The 22,004-nt window shown below is 38.0% G+C and overlaps 2 protein-coding genes across 2 annotated transcripts in view; one reads left to right on the top strand and one right to left on the bottom strand.

Moving 5' to 3' along the window:
• The window catches only part of PTPN13 (protein tyrosine phosphatase non-receptor type 13), a gene marked incomplete at its 5' end in the record, with an annotated part of 177,088 nt that extends 164,727 nt beyond the window's left edge, over positions 1 to 12,361 (top strand). The window contains 7 exons of the mRNA XM_082653757.1: positions 1,242 to 1,348; positions 2,887 to 3,035; positions 4,870 to 4,960; positions 7,002 to 7,339; positions 8,803 to 9,018; positions 9,835 to 9,897; positions 12,221 to 12,361. Of these exons, the coding sequence (XP_082509883.1) occupies positions 1,242 to 1,348; positions 2,887 to 3,035; positions 4,870 to 4,960; positions 7,002 to 7,339; positions 8,803 to 9,018; positions 9,835 to 9,897; positions 12,221 to 12,316 (1,060 nt within the window). The 3' untranslated portion in view covers positions 12,317 to 12,361. The remainder of the gene's footprint in view (positions 1 to 1,241; positions 1,349 to 2,886; positions 3,036 to 4,869; positions 4,961 to 7,001; positions 7,340 to 8,802; positions 9,019 to 9,834; positions 9,898 to 12,220) is intronic.
• Positions 12,362 to 15,921: 3,560 nt separating this feature from the next.
• Positions 15,922 to 22,004, bottom strand: part of SLC10A6 (solute carrier family 10 member 6) — a gene marked incomplete at both ends in the record, with an annotated part of 32,004 nt that continues 25,921 nt past the window's right edge. Inside the window, one exon of the mRNA XM_082653481.1 lies at positions 15,922 to 15,963. Coding sequence (XP_082509607.1) covers positions 15,955 to 15,963 — 9 coding nt within the window. The remainder of the gene's footprint in view (positions 15,964 to 22,004) is intronic.

Below are 22,004 nucleotides of genomic sequence, written 5' to 3'. Positions count from 1 at the left end.
CAGCCAGCTGTTCCAGGTGTTTGGCACATAGGTAGTCCAAGTATCTCTCATTGTGACCTAATTCAGAATAGTGTATCTTACAATGATACGTGTCATAGGTTCAAAGAACTGTAGTACATTCCCTTCAACCTAGCAATTTTATTTCTAAGAATTGATCCTACTACTGTATGTATGCAGATGTTTCTATAAGAATATTTATTGCAACATTGTTTATAGTAGTAAAAAACCCTAATAGACACAAAATAAATTAGGGTGTACTCATACAATGAAATACTAAGCAGCTGTTCAAAAGAATGAGAAAGAAGGGAGGATCCTTATGGGAGGATCTCCAAAACATATCCTTCCAAACAAAGCATACTTGCTAGAAGACCAAGAAGACCTCATGGATGCAGAACTTGCAAATTACATGTTAACTGTGATGTACAATTAGTTGGAGCAGAGGAAAGCATCCACCATAAAAGCAGCATAATTGCTGTCCTGTTACAATGTTTTGGGAGCATTAGTGCATGTCCTGCCTTAATGGTGTATAATAATGTCATCAGACAAAATGTACTCTGCTTTGTTCCCCTGAGTATCAGAAAGTTTAAAATGTATTCAGGCCTTTGCATTATCCTTTTTCATCTCATCTGATCGCTAAATGTTATTCTTCTACCTAGTTTCTCTTTTCTAGCCACCCACCTTACCCGAGAGATGGCATCTGCTGTGCACCCCTAGAATAATGAGAACTTGTACTGAGTTTTATTACATGGAGTGCCCAGACACCGGAGTGTCCTTTTCACCCCCAATTGTAGTGAAAGACTGATGTCCATCAGTAGGGACTTCTGTAATTAAATGAAGAATCATTCATACAGTACAATAGTAGACAGCTGTTAAAAAAAACAAAAGAGAGCTCTACTTACACAGTTGTAATCATGCATCCAAGTGGAAGGGTGGAAACAAACCACCACTTTCTCCATCCCCAAGATGACTCCTTCAACCTAAGGTTCAAAGACTTGGGATTTGTTTGAGGACAAAATTTAAACTATATTAAACAATTCTGTACCTCAGTTTAATTTATATCTATCAATAAATTTTAGGAATTGTGGATTTAAGGTTTTTTTAATCAGATAATCTATTTTTAAATACCATAATAATTGTAGTGGAAATATGTAGGACATATTTCCAAATATTCAAAGACATAATATTTCAATTTATTTTGGACACAGAACTGAAGAAAATATAAATGTGTTTTGTTGTCATAGCTTAATTCACAAGTCAGCAGAAAAGAAGACTGATGATGATGATGAAATAACATGGGGAAGTGATGAATTGCCAATAGAAGTGACAAACCACGAAGATTCCAATAAAGGCAAGAAATTTATTAGCAACTTTTTAAATCAAAAACTATAGGTAGAAAAAAAAGTGTTTGAAAATTACAGTTTTCAGAATATATGGATATGTTATTTCACCATATGTCTACATTATTAAGTTCTATACATAAAGTTAAATCACATAGACAAACATCAACATTCATTTATTGACCAGATATTTGCACAGTTATTAGGCTAAAATTCTCAGTGGCTTGGAGTAAAACATGTAAATAGATGTGTAAATACTTTAAATGGAAACAAGAATAAGAAATCTAGGAGCACATTTTATTTATAGTAAAGTAGGAAGAATAGCTCAAAGATAGGAAAATTTTTAAGAGCAAGAGTCAGTTGGTCTGTCCTCACTATTACTGCCTCTCCTGTTTTATACTGAGCCAGTAGATAAATGAAGTTCTATCCAGCGTTTTATTTCTTTTTTTTTCGTATAAAGAAATGTTATATTAATGCAGTGAAAGAACACGGTTTTGTAATTTGAAGTCATTGTTGAAAGAAATTAAAGGAGTCGAATTAACACTTTTTTGACTTAGTTGGATTGTTGGTGTCAATGGAAATGCTCAAATCCTGTAACCCAGGTTCATCTCTCCAGCCTCTGAGCTCCTGTTGCATTCACACTCAGTTCTGTAAAAGTTTACAGTTATTTCATATGATTGGATTTTGTATTCACAACTAGTCTTCGCCCCAGACAGAACTTAAGCTTCTTGAGATCCCCCAGTACCTGGAATTACTGTTGCGTGCATAGTAGCTGCATCATCAAAATGCTTTTATCAACTGATTGATGTAATTAAAGCTACACTTGTGCAGACTATAGCAAGAAGTCTCTCCTACTTTTTTCCAGGATAACAGTTGCCTTCTGTTATCAGCATTTTCCATAGGTAGAGCAGGTACTAAATTAGACACATACCTCTTCTTAGACATTGATAGCACTTGTTTGATAAACTCCTAAAGACCCTTAGGATTTCATTTGCATGGAGAAAACTATCAAATGACAGAGATAGTGGCACTGAGTACCAAGGGTGGGTAGAGAGGGGAGAAATCAGTGTTTCTAGTGCCATGTCCCCTTGTAAGGAATTTCTGAAGCATCTCCCTTCATCTTTTCTCCATGTGCTTGGAGGCTAATTTAAATGCAAAATAAAAACAGGACTAAATACATTCTTATCAAGTAAACAGTGCCATTTGGGTCCAGAGAAGCAAAGAGAAACAATTTAAATTCCTTTAGAAGCTATGAGTAATTGACAGCCAAGAGCCTTAAGAACTCTGAACAGTCAGTGAGGTGTTCCCTTAAGGTTTGGGTACAAGGATCTTGCTATGGCCAGGATTTTCCTTTGATGATTGTAGTTATCTGCCTACTTGTTAGTTCTATTGCCTTATTAAGTCAAAGACTCTCACTTTTGTAAAAAATAGATGAGGTGAGAATAGGATAAAATTGGTTCTCTTACTGGCTAAAATTAGCTCTCTTATTGGCTAAATCAATTCTGGGGGGAATTGTTTTTTTTTTAATCAACTGCCATCTTCTTGTTAGGTCATCCCTTTCTGACAAATGAGGAGCTCACCACACTCCCCATTGTCAAAGTGCTTCCCTCCAGTAAATACACCGGTACGGAGTTGAAATCAGTCATTCGAATGTTGCGGGGTTTACTAGATCAAGGAATTCCGTCTAAGGAGCTAGAGGTAAGGGGCTTTTGACAACTGTTCTTTCTCCAACAAAGTTTTCTGCAAGGTTAGGAGAAATTTTAAGAATCTTGAAAATGTCTATTACTTTACAACTTCCAACTATAAAAGTACCATCTTGTCATTTCTAGCAGTAAATTAATTTTTCTAATTAGGATCCTAATAGTATTGATTTAAAGGGATCTCTTTAGCAGCTTCAGAGCTTGATAAATCTCCCTGAAGATTATCCTCATATATAAGGCTGAAGAGTTTTTTTAAAAAGTCAAGTATCAATTCCAACCATCCACTAAACTTCATAGTTAATACACTAAAGATGTGATTCATCGTTAGCAACAGTTTTTATTTTAATACAGCTCCAAGAATGTGCCCCCCAGTTCAAAGCAGCAGTGCTTCAGAGGCCTTGCTCCTGTGGTCTTGCTGGCCCCATCCATTACTTACCACTAGGCCAAAGAATAATGTAGCACCACTGTGGTTTGGGGGTCTACATTGCCCATCTCCCTCAAACCATCTGCTTACTTGCCCACATCCTGAGCTTTTCGTAGACCCTGAAGTGAAAGGAGCTAACTTCTACTGAGAGCTTCAACAGTGTGCTAGATGCTTTGTGTATAATGCTCAAAATATTTTAAATCCCATTGTATGGATTTGGAAACAGGTTCACAATGTTAAGTTATACTCTTTCTCTCCATTTTGCAGAAGTGATTTCTTCTTTAAGGTCTTAAGTTTAAATGTTACCATCTCAGAAACTTCCCATCACAACCCTTTATAAAGCAGATGTTTATTTTTCTGTATCACAGCAGCTTGTTAATTTCTTCAAAGCATATATCACAATATTTGTTTGTTTACTCTTTTACTGCCTCTTTCTCCCAGTAGCCTGTGGTCTCCAGGACAACCCAAATCATATCTTCTTTCTCTCTAATGTATTCCCAGCACTTATTACAGTGCCTTGCATATAGTAGGCATTTTCAATGTATATTGGTTGACTTGGATGGCTAGATGGATGGATGGATTAATTAATGAGTGAATGAAAAGTGAGAAAGAGTTGGCTTTAGAATTTAGGACTATCTTACCACAATTCTACCACGTGGAATATTCTGTGACCCCAGAGACAATAATGCAAGAAATTCTGCTCCAGCTCATTACTTTAAGCCAAAATTGTTTTCATGAATTGTGTTTTTTTTTCTAAAATGAAATTATACACATCTTTAAGCTGAAATTTAAAATTAAGATACAAACTGCTGCCTCACAAAGTTAGTTGACTACAACATGTTAAAGATATTTGCAACAATATATTTCAACAACTGATATATTGAATTAGTATTGGGATTGCAGGCTTATTTGTCTTGACAGGACATATCTGTTTCTTAACGGTCAAATTTGCCCTGATTGATAGTCAGTTTTGCACCCTGCACATTTAAAGCATTTGCAGGGGCTTCCCTGGTGGTTCAGTGGTTAAGAATCCACCTGCCAATGCAGGGGACACAGGTTCGAGCCCTGGTCCGGGAGATCCCACATGCCACGGGACAACTAAGCCTGTGCGCCACAACTACTGAGCCTGCGCTCTAGAGCCCGTCAGCCACAACTACTGAAGCCCACATGCCTAGAGCCCGTGCTCCGCAACAAGAGAAGCCACCGCAATGAGAAGCCCGCACACCGCAACGAAGAGTAGCCCCCGCTCGCTGCAACTAGAGAAAGCCCACGCACAGCAATGAAAACCCAAGGCAGCCAAAAATAAAAATAAATAAAATAATTTATTTTTAAAAAAAGCATTTGCAATCATTACTGAATTACTGTTTATCTCAACAAATTTAATTTTATTTCCACTTTCGCTTTACAGAATCTTCAAGAATTAAAACCTCTGGATCAGTGTCTAATTGGACAGACTAAGGAAAACAGAAGGAAGAACCGATATAAAAATATACTTCCCTGTAAGTTCCAATTTGGCTTCAAATCAAATGTATTTTTAATATAATTTAAACTGATTTAAAACTTATGTGCTAGTTTACCTTATCTCTCACATAAGTGTGCACACACGCAGACACACACATTCAGAGATTTATATCAGTAACAAATTTATATATACAACCTGAATTCTTTTAAAATTATCTGTGGGGCTTCCCTGGTGGTGCAGTGGTTAAGAATCCGCCTGCCAGTGCAGGGGACAAAGATTCAAGCCCTGGTCCAGGAGGATCCCACGTGCTGCAGAGCAGCTAAGCCCGCGTGCCACAACTACTGAGCCTGTGCTCTACAGCCCACGAGCCACAACTACTGAGCCCATGCACCTAGAGCCAGTGCTCTGCAACAAGAGAAGCCACCGCAGTGAGAAGCCCGCGCACCGCAATGAAGAGTAGCCCCTGCTCACTGCAACTAGAGAAAGCCCGTGCACAGCAACAAAGACCCAACGCAGCCAAAAATAAATAAATAAATAAAATTTATAAAATTATCTGTGTATTCTGAAAATTGATTAGAGGCATCTTAAACATTTCTTCAGACATTGATGAATTTTTAAAGTCTTTTTAAAAATTGGAATTGGCTTCTAGATAAGCAATTTCTTAGTTCATGTGTCACAATCAAATCTATTTATTCTACTATTTTAAGTTTAGAGAAATGTCTTTGGTACATAACAACTGTATACGTGTGTGTGGCCACCATGGGACTACCAAGTTGCTTTGTTCTTTGAATTGTTTAAGATAACAGGAAGAAAAAAATAGCAATTCTTTTTACCTATATTTCACCCATTTCACCGATCAACGTGGTTTTTTAAAAAATATATATATGAATATATGTATATAGCTAAAATATTAACATCTAGCAACTTCTTATAATAATCACAAGCCACATTTACATATATAATCATGTTGGATTACATGATATGACATACTGACCTCATCTTTGCCAGGAAGTCATAAATTCAAAGATAAATAACATAACCAATAGTGACAAATCATGCAATAATAATACAATTGAATTTTTTCAATCAAGGTGGAAGACAAAATTCATTTTAGAAAACTTCCTTTAAGAGTTGAATCTTAGACAGGATTTTTAAAATGGAATAGATCATGGTTTGGCATAAAGTAGGTGCTAATTGTTTCAGGCAAAAAAATGGCAGACTAGTATCTCAAAGCAGAATGGGATAAAGCCATAAATCCAAAACTACTGAGTAGATTTGTTTCCGTGGATCAAGAGATAGAAGTCAAATAATAGAAGGGCAATTGATGGAGGATTTTGAAATCTATTACTAAATGTCATAATTTGGTAATCACAGAAATAACCAGTTATATTTGAGATTGAAATGACTTCTAATGTATAAGTACATACAGATTAATTCTCTTGGATGAGATGGTTTATATACACTTTTTACTGGGGGAGCTTGGTTTGAAAATGTATTTGACTATATGAAGTTACAATGCCTGGAGAATAAAGTGAGCTACCTTTTTATTTATTGAGTTAGTTTATTATTTTGGCCTACTTACTCAAAAGACTATAATTAGATAAGCAAGAATTAATTGTGTCAATTATAGTTGTAATAAGTACTTTGTTTCACTGTAATACTAATTTTTGTTTTATGAAATAATTTTTGAAATTTTCATTCATATTAAATTTACCATTGTCATCATTATTAAAATAACAATGGAGAAGTAGCAAAGTTGTGTTTCCCTAGTTATTAAGAAGTTGTAAATGCATTCATTAATTTATTAATTTTGATTTTTTCCAAGCAAATCTATGTGAACAATATCTAATTTTTTCCAAAACTGAGTTGACATCTTAAATATACTTATAACATGAGGGAAATGTGCAAAATGATTTGACTGTACTGCAGTTTGAAAATATGCCTTTATTAAAATGTTTTTGTGATTTCATCTATGGTTATTAGGACATTCTAATAATCTTTGACTCACCTTGTCTATAGGGCTCTTGTTTAAAAATGCATGATATAGATGGCTCTGTTTTGTGGTTGGAAATTCACAGACGATGCTACAAGAGTGCCTCTTGGAGATGAAGGTGGATATATCAACGCCAGCTTCATTAAGATACCAGTGGGGAGAGAAGAATTCGTCTACATTGCCTGCCAAGGACCCCTCCCTACAACCGTTGGAGATTTCTGGCAGATGATTTGGGAACAAAAATCCACAGTGATAGCCATGATGACCCAAGAAGTAGAAGGGGAAAAAGTCAAATGCCAGCGCTATTGGCCTAATGTCCTAGGCAAAACAACAATGGTCAGCAACAGGCTTCGACTGGCTCTTGTGAGAGTGCAGCAGCTAAAGGGCTTTGTGGTAAGGGCAATGACCCTAGAAGACATTCAGGTACGTGGATTAAATCTTTCCATGATTACGTCAATGTGTGTCTGAATAAAAGCCAGTGACTTCTTGGGTCCCATTTCAGTGGAACTAATTCCATCTACTATCCTTAATCTAATATAAGCTTAAATGTGACCCTCTTCATGAATTCTGCCAAATAGTCTCCTCCAGTATGTACTGTATTAAATGAAAATGATAATACAGGACTTTTACAGGATCAACCATCATCCTTTGCTTTGTGATAGATAGCACAGAATGGCTCAGAAGCTATGTGCTGGAAACATATTTTTCAGGTCAAACCTCTAAGTAGACTCAATAAAACTGTTTTTTAAAACCCTCTAAGTAGCAAATATTCCCCCATAAAGACAATGTATTTGGTAATATAGGAACAATTGTAGCATAAATATTTGTTATTCACATAATTCCTATTGCAGCCACCTAAGCACTGAATAAATTTAGCTTGAATTAGATAAGTGGGTATACCTTAAGTAAAGCTGCTACTGTTTCCTCACCTCCACACCCCTTCACTTTATTTCTTTCCTCCACCCAGTAATACTCAGTTTAAGTAATGTGTTTCCTATTGGCATTTTAACTTTGTTAAAGAAACAGAATAATTTTACTTCCATAGAAACAAAACTTACTGACTCAGTGTTATTGGTGGCATGTAAACATAGCCTGAGAAATTCCTTCATGATTTTTGATTTGTGGTTTTACAAAGAATTAAAGATTATACTTCCTTATTCATTTACACCAGCCTACCCATTACTTATGCTAGCACAATTGTTCAATATTCCTTAAATGACTTGTTTATTTAATCAACACATGTTTATAGAGCTTAGTTAGGCCCTGTTATGGAATATAGGGATTCAGAAGTTAACAACACAAACAAAAGGAAATCCCTGACTTCATGGACCTTACTTTCTAATGAAAAGATACTGGTGTTGATGATGCTGTGAGAAAAAAATCATCACAGGGATATCTGGGGGGAGGGAAGCATTTCAGTTAGAAAGAGCAAGTGCAAAGGCCCTGAGACTGAACTATGCCTAGTGTTTTTAAAAAACCAGAGAGGTCCCTATGGCTGGAGCAAAGTGGCCAGGAGCAAGAGGTTAGGTCTGAGAGGTAGCTGGGCCACATCATGTAGCACTTTCAAGCCACTGCAATGACTGTGGCTTTTATCTAAGGTGAATTTGAATTGGGATCATTAAAAAAAGGTTGCTATTCATATCAAAACATAAATTTGCTTTTAGGGTTTCCAAAAAGTCGTTTTTACCAATATTTAAAGTGTGGATCTAGTAACCTCGTTGATAAAGGCCCTCAGTGTGTTGTTTGATGGAGTCTGTCTTTCACTTTTCCTTGTATCTAATCCAATGGCCAAGTCAAAATTTAAAAGGACAAAATAATAATAAGAACTAATTATATGTGAACAACGTAGTATGCCTTTATCTACTTATTCTGTTGTACAATTTCAGACAGGAGAGGTGCGACATATTTCTCATCTGAATTTCACTGCCTGGCCAGACCATGCTACACCTTCTCAGCCAGACGACTTGCTCACTTTTATCTCTTACATGAGACACATTCATAGATCAGGCCCAATCACCACACACTGCAGCGCCGGCATTGGACGTTCAGGGACCCTGATATGCATAGATGTGGTTCTAGGATTAATCAGTCAAGATCTTGAAGTGAGTACTCGGAATTTTTTTTATTTATCAGTTTGTATGAATGACAATTTTCTTACTACATAGAATTGTATTTTAGTAAACGTTCAAAACTGCATAGGCCATAATCAAGAAGAAATAATACTTCAAACTTATATTTATTTTACTGGGTTTTTTGTTATTGTTACCTATAGGTGGGAAATACTTTTGTTATGCAAATTGATGCTAAATAGTCTATCTCTAAACAATTACTCCCAGTTTTTAAAATTATTACTAAGTAAACAAAGCTAATAAGAGTATAATCTTACTTAAAACCTAAATTAGTATAAATCACGCTTAGAATGTTAGAATATCTTAGTACACATAATATGTAATTAAAATCATTACCTCTTGAAGAATTTGCTAAAAACAGTTATGTCTTGCTCTTCACACTCTCATGATAATTTAAGTAGGACAAATGAAATAGTCTGTTTCTCCCTTGGGAAAATAAAAAGATCAGGAATTTTATTCTGAGCAGCAAAATGTAGGAAAAATACTTTGCCTTTTTTTTTTTTAATGGAGATATTAGAAAGTCAAATTTCAGAGGGAAGAGCATTTCTGTTGGGGATTTTCAAATAGAATAACCTTCCTAATTCTTAAAAAAAATCATAAATAAAATTATCAAATGATGGCAAAGTCAGTTCACCAACTTAATTTTGTCCAGAACAGTTTCTCAAGACTGCTAGAAGGGGAAGGAGATTGGGGTGCAGAAATCTATGTAAGCCACTCCTTAGTGAATCTTTGGGTTTCAAATTCAGTTATCCTTTTTATTTAACATACAGATTCTGTTTCCTTTGGCAGTTTGACATCTCTGATTTAGTGCGATGCATGAGACTACAAAGACATGGAATGGTTCAGACAGAGGTTAGTGTTGGCTGGTGCCTTCTAATGAAGATTTTTGTGCAAATATTTCCAGACTATCTTTTTTAAATGCTGCCTTTTAGTTTAAAAAATGAAATGCAATATCTACAATGAATAGATTACAGAGAATAGGATGGTATATTGGGGGCAAAAATTTGGGGTGGTACAAAATAGCATGTAATTAGTGGCATTCCTTCCCCATTTCCAACCTAAAAAAGAGATAAAAGGTAATCTTCTTGCTACAGAAATTTCCTGAGAGGGAATGGATTCAACAGCATTGACCAGAAGGCAGGAAGGGAGGATGGAGTTGTTTAGCTTGGAGAAGGCACTCTTGGGAAAGTGTTCATTTATCCTCTGTTTTGATCATTTTCATTTCTCTTACCTAAAGTCAAAACATGGGTTAAATCACCCACTGACCTACAGACTTGGGTCCTTCCCAGAGACTGCATTACTTAGAGTGTCTGTCTGCTCTGCATAGTTCCATTATCCTTTTTGTTTGTATTGGGGGAGGGATGTGGAAGTTAGTTTCATATATCTATAAATTCATTTATCTCTACCTCTTGAAGAATATAGAAGTTTATTACTATTTTTAAAATTTAAATTTGCCTACTTTCCCTTCATATACCTTTTTAATTCAAATTAAGTCTCCTAAGTATTAAGCTGATTCACAGTCATATTTTTCTAGGTAACAAAAACATACTGATCTGTATAAGCAGTTCTTTAGACCCAGGAAGTTCACTTGTTTAACAGATGTTTATTAAGTGCCTGCTATATGCCAGGCACTCTTCTAGATGCTTGGAGCGTATCAATGAATAAGATGAAGATCCCTGATGGAATAACAAAGATCTTCTAGTGGATGGTGATGAGGAAGGCAGACAATAAACCCATTAACTGAGTAGACGATATAGGATCTTTGAAATTAATAAGTGCTTTAGAGGGAAAAAGTAGGGTAAAGAGGATGAGTCATGGCAGGTTGGGGTGCTATTTTAAATAGAGTGGCACCACTGAGGATGTAACCCTTGAGCAAAGATTTGAAGGACGTGAAGCAGGTGGTCACGCAGATGTCTGGGGGTAAGAGCCTTTCAGGCAGACAGAACCACCTGCGAGGAGGTCCAAGGTGAGAGTGGGTCTTGTGTGTTCGAGAATAATCATGGCCAGGGTGTCTGAGGTGGAGGCAGCAGGAGGGGAAGTGCGAGAGGAGGTGACGGGGCCAGGGCCTGGGCTTTCCTCTGAGTAAGATGGGGCCATCGCAGGATTGTCTGTATAGAATGACATGATCTGACTCCCATTTTAAAGGACCACTCTGGCTGCTATGTTAAAACAAGACCAAATTGAATTAGGAAGGAGGGTGCAGGGTTAGAAGCAGGAGGTTGGTTAGGTAGCAAGCAGTGGCGGCCCAGATTGGAGTGGTGAGTGTGGATGTAGGGAGAAAAGGGCATTATGTGAAGTGTTTGCTAATGGATTGTTTGTGGCGTGAGAGAAAGTCAAGGATAATTGTGTGGAAAATGTGGGCAAATTAAAATTCAGATGGGCAAAAGGAAATAAAAGGGTTACTTGTATTCCTCTTCTTCAGAGTTGTTAACATTTTAGGCAACATTCTGAGCATTCTTTAGTGCACAGTGTGTGTGCTCACGTGCACACAACTGTTTTAAATGAGATTCAACTGTAGTTATTACTGTTACTTTCCACTTAGTATACTGTAAATTTCTCCCATTTATTTTCAGGCTCATTAATTCCTTGCCAAATAACAGGAAAACTCAGATCCCTGCACTATCAACTTAGTAGAGAGTTAATTTCACTGAAAAAGTTAATTTTCAAAAACACATTGATTCTTGAAATCAAAAATATTCTTTTGTTCCAAAATATTTAAAGACAGTTATTTTGTGTAGTTTCTTGGGTATTAATTTCTTGACATTTCAAAACATCAAGACGAGTTCAATAAGTCTAGAGGAAATTTTGTAGGAAGTTTATTTTTCCATTATAAAAGCAAATCATAAAAATCACCAAAGCACAAAAAAATAGAAGTGGTCCACCCATCAGAGACAACTTCAGTTAGCACTCACCACCCACCCCCAAGGCTTCTTCCCTCCACATTTTGTCAATCTGGTTTCTGTTTCTTATAATTTTTGTGACAGTGCACAATTCTATGTCCTGCTTCTTACATTCAACCCTATGACATAATTTTTCATGTTTTCAAAAGTACTCAAGCATCACTTCCAGCAGTGGTGAAGCTATATATATATATATTCACATTATACATCTAAAGTCTTCTCTCCCTCTCTTTTTTTTTCCTCTTTTTTTTTTTTTTGGTGGGGGGGTGCTATAGGATCAGTATATTTTCTGCTATCAAGTCATCCTTTATGTCCTGACACGTCTTCAAGCTGAAGAAGAGGAGAAAGAGCAGGCCCAGCCTCTGAAATGACATGACAAGAACAGCCTTCTGGATGTCTGTCCACTTCTCTCCTAACTTCCAGCAGATGCTCCTGCTGTCTATTTAAAATAAAGATCACAGGGCAGTAAGTCCATAAAACATCATTATGCTTATTCTCCTCTACCTTAGAGGGGCATTCTTAATAACAATAAATAATGGTAAATGCTGTATTTTTACAGCTACTTTAACCTGTGATAATTATCAAAGATTTTTTTAACACTAACTGAATAATGCATATCTTAGGGATGATTAAGGCAGCATTTGACTATAGCTGACATTGTTACAAGGACACACTGAGACTATTTTTAATGCACCAATCTTGTTTATAGCGAAATTATTTTCCAGTATTTTTTAAAAACTAGAGCTATTTTATAGGGGATACTTGAAACCAGTATTTAAGCTTTAAATGACAGTAATATTGGCATAGAGAAAAAGGTAGCAAATGTTTACTATATCAATTTCTAATGTTTACTATCTAGAACTTCCTGTAATATATTTATATACTTTTTCATGAAAATGGACATATCAAATGTTTGTAACTGCATCATGTTATACATCATCTCACTTTGTAAATAAAAATACACATTAAAACATGAACAAGCCAAAAGTGTGTGCAGACAAGTTAAACATTTTCAGTGCGCTATTTTTTTTTTTTTTTTTTTTTTTTTTTTTTTTTGCTGTACGCAGACCTCTCACTGCTGTGGCCTCTCCCGTTGCGGAGCACAGGCTCCGGACGCGCAGGCTCAGCAGCCATGGCTCACGGGCCTAGCCACTCCGCAGCATGTGGGATCTTCCCGGACCGGGGCACGAACCTGTGTCCCCTGCATCGGCAGGCGGACTCTCAACCACTGCGCCACCAGGGAAGCCCAGTGCGCTATTTTTTAACAACATTCCAGGCCTCTGGGAAGGCAGGAACTTCTGGACCCCAACTTCCGTATCCCTACTGGGTGCCGGTTGTGCCAGCCACAGGCCCTGGGAGTGTTGTCAGAACTCCTGGTAGATCTTCTCCAGGCTCTGATGGTGAGGATCAAGTACTGACTAACAGTGGCTAAGAAATTCATTCTCCCTTCCTGCTGCCTTCCTGGGAGCCTGACTGGTACATAAGTCAGAATTTTCAAGTCTTAGTTGTTGTAAAACTCAGACTATCTCATGAAAGAAAACAATATCACACTACCTGGGAGGTTTATATTTGATTCTGCCTAAAGGGAAGAGATCAGCTTCAAAGAACCTGCTTCTGATTCTCAGTACTGAACGTATTTCGCTAACTCCTAATTGTGACAGCATTCCTCCACTCAGTCGTGAGTGACGCCATCCCAAGACCCCAGAAACTGCTTGGTTCCTTCTCATCAGATTGACCAATTCTGAGCTAGTTAACTGGAATTTCTGATCTTACCCAAGTGCAACGATTTTCTGGGACCTACTCCTGAAGAGCTGAGGCTATTTAAGGGCAGAAGACAGTGTCAGGAAATGCACAAAACCCCACAGGGATATGTATGACTCCTCTCTGGGTAGCAAGTTTGAATCCTACCTCAGAAGTGGCTCTGAATCTGGCAAGAGAAGTATCACCACCATCACTTCCACTTCAATCAGGACAGTTTCTACAGATTGAGTTGTAGCTAAAGATTTGGAAAAAAGGTTTCTATTGCTTTAAAAGATTTTTAGAAACTACTGAGTGAGTTGGAATCATGAGACCTTGTTTTCCTGTCATAAGCACAGGAAACAAGGCCAGCAGGGTCCAGGAGCCAGTACAGCTGGAGGTGATTAGCTACCATGTGAAGTCAACAGAAATAGAGGGGGAAAGCTGGAGAAGGATCCTTTGTCTGGAAAGAATGTAGCTAGGAAATGGAAACTGGGGGAAGAAAATGTGGGTTTCGATTTACAAACCCTGAATGGAAACTTTTTTTTTAAATAAATTTATTTATTTTATTTATTTTTGGCCATGTTAGGTCTTTGTTGCGTGCGCGGGCTTCTCATTGCGGTGGCTTCTCGTTGTGGAGCACGGGCTCTAGGCACATGGGCTCCAGTAGTTGTGGCACTCAGGCTCAGTAGTTGTGGCTTGTGGGCTCTAGAGCGTAGGCTCAGTAGTTGTGGCACACAGGCTTAGTTGCTCCGCGGCATGTGGGATCTTCCCGGACCAGGGCTTGAACCCAAGTCCTCTGCATTGGCAGGCGGATTCTTAACCACTGCGCCAACAGGGAAGCCCTGGAAACATAATTACAGTAAAAATGTTACTGCCCTCATCTGGGACGTGGCTCCACTACCATGGAATGGGGTGAGCCATTTGCTAGGGCCACGCTGGTTAGAAAGCATGGCGAAGCCACAGAGCCAGGGTGGCACATGGAGACACTCCAATAGCCAATGAATGAATAAATACTACTTGGCTTCTAACGCACATTAGATAGCTAAGTACTATAAAATATACACCCAAACGTATAATGGCTCATACATAATAGAAATTTATCTAAGAGATCTGGGCAAGAGAACAGCTCAGCAGGGCAGCTCTCCTCCCTCTGACTGTTAGGAACCCAAGCTGATGGAGTTTCTGTAATCAACACATAGCTTCCAAGGTCATCCTGGGAATCGTTTCCATTTCCCCAGCCAGAAACGGGGGAAGAGTAGGGACACCTGTGGGGGATTCTTTGAGCTGGGCAGGCCTGGAAACAAAGCACATCACTGCCATTCATTCTATCAGCAAGGACTGGCCAAATGGTGGCCCTACGCACAAGGAAGCTGGGAAATGAGTTGGCTGAGCAGCTGATTCCCAGTGACAGACAACTCTCTGCTATAGAAGGAGAACCACAAGTCGTGATGGAATCTATTTATAAAACTGAACTAAAGTTGTATATTTTAAAAGAATATCTTAATTTAAAAGAATATCTTAATATAGTCACTGCAAGATTGGATACATTATTTTGTCCCTAAGTTTGGTATATGTCATTAGTAGAAATATTTCTGTATTATGATAAAAAGAAGAGAAATGGCTGTTGAGAAAAGGTCAGGTGTTCACATCTGTGGTTCCAAACAGCCTGCTAGATCTCTTGGTTTTAAGTCTGTTTGGGACTTCCCTGGTGGCGCAGTGGTTAAGAATCTGCCTGCCAATGCAGGGGACACAGGTTTGGTCCCTGGAACAGGAAGATCCCACATGCTGTGGAGCAACTAAGCCCATGTGCCACAACTACTGAGCCTGAACTCTAGAGCCTGTGAGCCACAACTACTGAGCCTGCACGCCACAACTACTACTGAAGCCCATGTGCCCTAGAGCCCATGCACCTCAACTACTGAGCCCACACGGCACAACTACCAAAGCCCGCGCACTCTAGGGCCTGTGTGCTGCAACTACTGAGCCCACAGGCTACAACTACTGAAGCCCGTGTGCCTAGAGCCTGTGCTCTACAACAAGAGAAGCCACCGCAATGAGAAACTCGCACACCACAACAAAGAGTAGCCCCTGCTTCCCACAACTAGAGAAAACCCACGCACAGCAACAAGGATACAAGACAGCCAAAAAAAAAAAAAAATGTCTAGTTATCTAAATGCAATGTGATACATCCAAGAAATGAACAACTCACCAAAGCAGTCCTTCAGTCAGATGTCTTGATCGTGGACAATGTGTTCCCATTTTACATAATTCAGGGTACCTTGTTATGGAGGAGATAAATGTAACAAATAATGCATTGACCTGCATAATATTTTAAAGCCAATCTAAATTTTAATATATCAATTTTGAATTGCAGTTGACTGCAAGTAAGCAAAAACTAGCCCTACAGACTTACACAAATTAGAGGTTTCTTTCTTTAAGAAAACAAGTTCAGAAGTAGACAATTGCTGGGATTGATTCTACAGTTCAATAATGTCAGATATAGTCCCATATGTTTATTTCTGCTTTTTTTTTCCTTTCCTGAGGAGACATAGCCAAAACATTATTGCTAAGACCCATGTCAAAGAGCATACCACCTATGTCTTCTTCTAGAATTTTTATGGTTTCAGGTCTTATATTTAAGTCTTTAATCCATTTTGAGTTTATTTTTGTATATGGCATGAGAAATAGTCTAGCTTGATTCTTTTGCATTTATCTGTTCAGTTTTCCCAACACCGTTTATTGAAGAGGCTGTCTTTTTCCCATTGTATATTCTTGCCTCATTTCTTGTAGATTAATGCCACATATGAGTGTGGGATCATTTCTGAGCTCTCTATTCTGTTCCATTATCTATGTCTGTTTTTGTGCTAGTACCATAGTGTTTTATTACTGTAGCTTTGTAGAATAGTTTGAAATCAAAGTGTGTGATGCTTTCACCTCTGTTCTTTCTCAATATTGTTTTGGCTATTCAGGTTCTTTTGAGTTTAATACAAATTTTACAATTATTTGTTCTAGTTCAATGAAAAGTTCATTGGTATTTTGATAAGGATTGCCTTTGGGTAGTACAGTCACTAACAATATTAATTTTTCCAATCCATGAGTACAGTATATCTTTCCATTTGTTTGTGTCATCTTCACTTTCTTTCATCAGTATCTTACAGTTTTCTGAGTTAATGATCTTTTACCTCCTTAGATTTATACCTAAGTTTTTTGCTTTTTTGTTTTTTTGTTTTTTTGTTTACCGGTACGCGGGCCTCTCACTGTTGTGGCCTCTCCCGTTGCAGAGCACAGGCTCTGGACACGCAGGCTCAGCAGCCATGGCTTACGGGCCCGGCCACTCCACAGCATGTGGGATCTTCCCAAACCAGGGCACGAACCCGTGTCCCCTGCATCAGCAGGCAGACTCTCAACCACTGCGCCACCAGGGAAGCCCTATACCTAAGTATTTTATTCTTTTTTGATGTGATTGTCAATGGAATTATTTTCTTAATTTCTGCTTCTGATAGTTTGTTGTTGGCATATAGAAACACAACAGATTTCTATATATTAATTTTGTATCCTGTAACTTTACTGAATTCATTGATGAGCTCTAGTTCTAGAAACACCAGTTGTTTTCTGGTGTTGTCTTTAGGATTTTCTATGTATACTATCATGTTATCAGCAAACAGTGACAGTTTTACTTCTTCCTTTCCAAGTTGGATTTCTTTTATTTCTTTTTCTTGTCTGATTTTTATGACTAGGACTTCCAATACTATGTTGAATGAAAGTGGCAAGAGTGGGCATCCTTGTCTTGTTCCTGATCTTAGAGGAAATACTTTCAGCTTTTTACCATTGAGTATGATGATAGCCGTGTGCTTGTCATATATGGCCTTTATGATGTTGAGGTATGTTCCCTCTATACCCACTTTCTGGAGAGTTTTTATCATAAATGGATGTTGAATTTTGTCAAAAGCTTTTTCTGCATCTATTGAAATGATAATATGATTTTTATTCTTCAGTTTGTTAATGTGGTGTATCACATTGACTGATTTGTGGATATTGAACCATCCTTGCATCTCTGGAATAAATCCCACTTGATCATGGTGTATGATCCTTTAATGTACTGTTGAATTTGGTTGAGGATTTTTGCATTTATGGTCATCCGTAATAGTGGCCTGTAATGTTTGTGTTTGTATGTGTGTGGAGGGGGCGTATCTTTGTCTGGTTTTAGTACAAGGGGACACTGGCCTTATAGAATGAGTTCAGAAGTGTTCCTTCCTCTGTAATTTTTTGGACGAGTTTGAGAAGGATAGGTGTTAACTCTTCTTTTTTTTTTTTTTTAATATTTATTTATTTATTTATTTGGTTGCACCAGGGCTTAGTTGTGGCATGTGGGCTCCTTAGTTGTGGCTTGCAAACTCTTAGTTGCAGCATGCATGTGGGATCTAGTTCTCTGACCAGGGATCGAACCTAGGCCCCCTGCGTTGGGAGCGTGGAGTCTTAACCACTGTGCCACCAGGGAAGTCCCTTAACTCTTCTTTAAATGTTTAGTAGAACTCACCTGTGAAGCTGTCTGGCTCTGGACTTTTGTTTGTTGGGATTTTTAAAATACTGATTCAATTTCATTGATAATTGAGATAATTTAGATAATTGGGCTGTTCATATTTTCTATATTTTCCTGATTCAGTCTTGAGATATTGTGCATTTCTAGGGCTTTGTCAGTTTCTTCTAGGTTGTCCATTTTATTGGTGTGTAATTATTCTTAGTAATCTCTTATGATCCTTTTTTTTTTTTTTTTTTTGCGGTATGCGGGCCCCTCACTGCTGTGGCCTCTCCCGTTGCAGAGCACAGGCTCCGGATGCTCAGGCTCATGGGCCCAGCCGCTCCATGGCATGTGGGATCTTCCCAGACTGGGGCACAAACCCATGTCCCCTGCATTGGAAGGCGGACTCTCAACCACTGCGCCACCAGGGAAGCCCCTTTTTTTTTTTTTTTTTTTTTTTTTGCCACACTGCACGGCATGTGGGATCTTAGTTCCCCACCCAGGGATTGAACTCGTGCCCCCTGCAGTGGAAGCGCAGAGTCCTAACCACTCGACTGCCAGGGAATTCCCACTTATGATCCTTTGTATTTCTGTGGTGTTGGTTGTAAATTCTTTTTCATTTCTGATTTGGGCCCTCTTTTTTTCTTGATGAATCTAAAGTTTTATCAATTTTGTTTATTCTTTCAAAGAAATAGCTTTTAGTTTCATTGAACTTTTCTATTTTTTTAAGTCTCTATTTCATTTATATCTGCTCTGATTTTTATTATTTCCTTCCTCCTACTAACTTTGGGTTATGTTGGTCTTTTTTTTTTTTTTTTTCCTTTAGGAATGAGGTTAGGTTGTTTGAGATTTTACTTGTTTACTGAGGTAGGCTTTTATCACCATAAACTTCCCTCTTAGAACTGCTTTTGCTAAAAGATTTTGGATCATTGTGTTATTTTCACTTGTCTCCAGGTATTATTTCATTTCCTCTTTGATTTCTTCAGTGACCCACTGGCTGTTTAGTAGCACATTGTTTACTGTCCACATTTGTAGGTTTTGCAGGTTTTGTTTTTTTTTCTTGTAGTTAATTTCTAGTCTCATAGCAGTGTGGTCAAAAAAGATATTTGATATGATTTCAGTTTTCTTAAATTTACTGAGACTTGTTTTGTGGCCTAGCATTTGATCTATCCTGGAGAATGTTCTGTGTATGTGCCCTTGAAAAGACTGTATTCTGCCTTTGGATGGAATGTTCTATATAAATATCTATTAAGTCCATCTTGTCTAATGCATCATTTAAAGCCAGTGTTTCCTTATTGATGTTCCATCTGGATGATCTATCCATTGAGGTAAGTAAGGTGTTAAAGTCCCCTACTATTATTGTGTAACTGTCAATTTCTCCCTTAATGTTTGTTAATATTTGCTGTAAGTATTTAGGTGCTCCTATGTTGGGTGCATACATACTTATAATTTTTATATCTTCCTGTGGGATTGATCCCTTTATCATTATGTAATGTCCTTCTCTGTCTCTTGTTACAATCTTTGTTTTAAAGTCTATCTTGTCTGATATAAGTATTGGTACCCCAACTTTCTTTTGTTTCTCACCACTCTTATTCAACATAGTTTTGGAAGTTTTAGCCACAGTAATCAGAGAAGAAAAAGAAAAGGAATCCAAATCGGAAAAAAGAAGTAAAGCTGTCACTGTTTGCAGATGACATGATACTATACATAGAGAATCCTAAAGATGCTACCAGAAAACTACTAGAGCTAATCAATGAATTTGGTAAAGTAGCAGGATACAAAATTAATGCACAGAAATCTCTGGCATCCTTATAAACTAATGATGAAAAATCTGAAAGTGAAATTAAGAAAACACTCCTATTTACCATTGCAACAAAAAGAATAAAATATCTAGGAATAAATCTACTTAGGGAGACAAAAGACCTGTATGCAGAAAATTATAAGACACTGATGAAAGAAATTAAAGATGATACAAATAGGTGGAGAGATATACCATGTTCTTGGATTGGAAGAATCAACATTGTGAAAATGACTCTACTACCCAAAGCAATCTACAGATTCAATGCAATCCCTATCAAACTACCACTGGCATTTTTCACAGAACTAGAACAAAAAATTTCACAATTTATATGGAAACACAAAAGACCCCGAATAGCCAAAGCAATCTTGAGAACGAAAAACGGAGCTGGAGGAATCAGGCTCCCTGACTTCAGATGATACTACAAAGCTACAGTAATCAAGACAGTATGGTACTGGCACAAAAACAGAAAGATCAATGGAACAGGATAGAAAGCCCAGAGATAAACCCACGCACATATGGACACCTTATCTTTGATACAGTTGGCAGGAATGTACAGTGGAGAAAGGACAGCCTCTTCAATAAGTGGTGCTGGGAAAACTGGACAGATACATGTAAAAGTATGAGATTAGATCACTCCCTAACACCATACACAAAAATAAGCTCAAAATGGATTAAAGACCTAAATGTAAGGCCAGAAACTATCAAACACTTAGACACTCTATGACATAAATCACAGCAAGATCCTTTCTGACCCACCTCCTAGAGAAATGGAAATAAAAACAAAAATAAACAAATGGGACCTAATGAAACTTCAAAGCTTTTGCACAGCAAAGGAAACCATAAACAACACCAAAAGACAACCCTCAGAATGGGAGAAAATATTTGCAAATGAAGCAACTGACAAAGGATTAATCTCCAAAATTTACGAGCAGCTCATGCAGCTCAATAACAAAAAAACAAACAACCCAATCCAAAAATGGGCAGAAGACCTAAATAGACATTTCTCCAAAGAAGATATACAGACTGCCAACAAACACATGAAAGCATGCTCAACATCATTAATCATTAGAGAAATGCAAATCAAAACTACAGTGAGATATCATCTCACACCAGTCAGAATGGCCATCATCAAAAAATCTAGAAACAATAAATGCTGGAGAGGGTGTGGAGAAAAGGGAACACTCTTGCACTGCTCATGGGAATGTGAATTGGTTCAGCCACTATGGAGAACAGTATGGAGGTTCCTTAAAAAACTACAAATAGAACTACCATATGACCCAGCAATCCCACTACTGGGCATATACCCTGAGAAAACCATAATTCAAAAAGAGTCATGTTGGGGCTTCCCTGGTGGCGCAGTGGTTGAGAGTCCGCCTGCCGATGCAGGGGACATGGGTTCGTGCCCCGATCCAGGAGGATCCCACATGCCGTGGAGCGGCTGGGCCCGTGAGCCATGGTCGCTGATCCTGCGCGTCTGGAGCCTGTGCTCCGCAACGGGAGTAGGCCGGCGTACCGCAAAAAAAAAAAAAAAAAAAAAAAGAGTCATGTACCAAAATGTTCATTGCAGCTCTATTTACAATAGCCCGGACATGGAAACAACCTAAGTGCCCATCATCGGATGAATGGATAAAGAAGATGTGGCACATATATACAATGGAATATTACTCAGCCATAAAAAGAATCGAAATTGAGCTATTTGTAATGAGGTGGATAGACCTAGAGTCTGTCATACAGAGTGAAGTAAGTCAGAAAGAAAAAGACAAGTACCATATGCTAACACATATATATGGAATTTAAGAAGAAAAAAAAATGTCATGAAGAACCTAGGGGTAAGACAGGAATAAAGACACAGACCTACTGGAGAACGGACTTCAGGATATGGAGAGGGGGAAGGGTGAGTTGTGACAGGGCGAGAGAGAGTCATGGACATATATACACTAACAAACGTAAGGTAGATAGCTAGTGGGAAGCAGCCGCATGGCACAGGGATATCGGCTCG

Source organism: Grampus griseus (genome assembly GCF_964374135.1).
Source record: "Grampus griseus genome assembly, chromosome: 4".
Taxonomy (NCBI): Eukaryota; Metazoa; Chordata; class Mammalia; order Artiodactyla; family Delphinidae; genus Grampus; species Grampus griseus.
The sequence above is the reverse complement of the archived record's forward strand: the minus strand, read 5'-3'. Positions and strand labels throughout refer to the sequence as shown.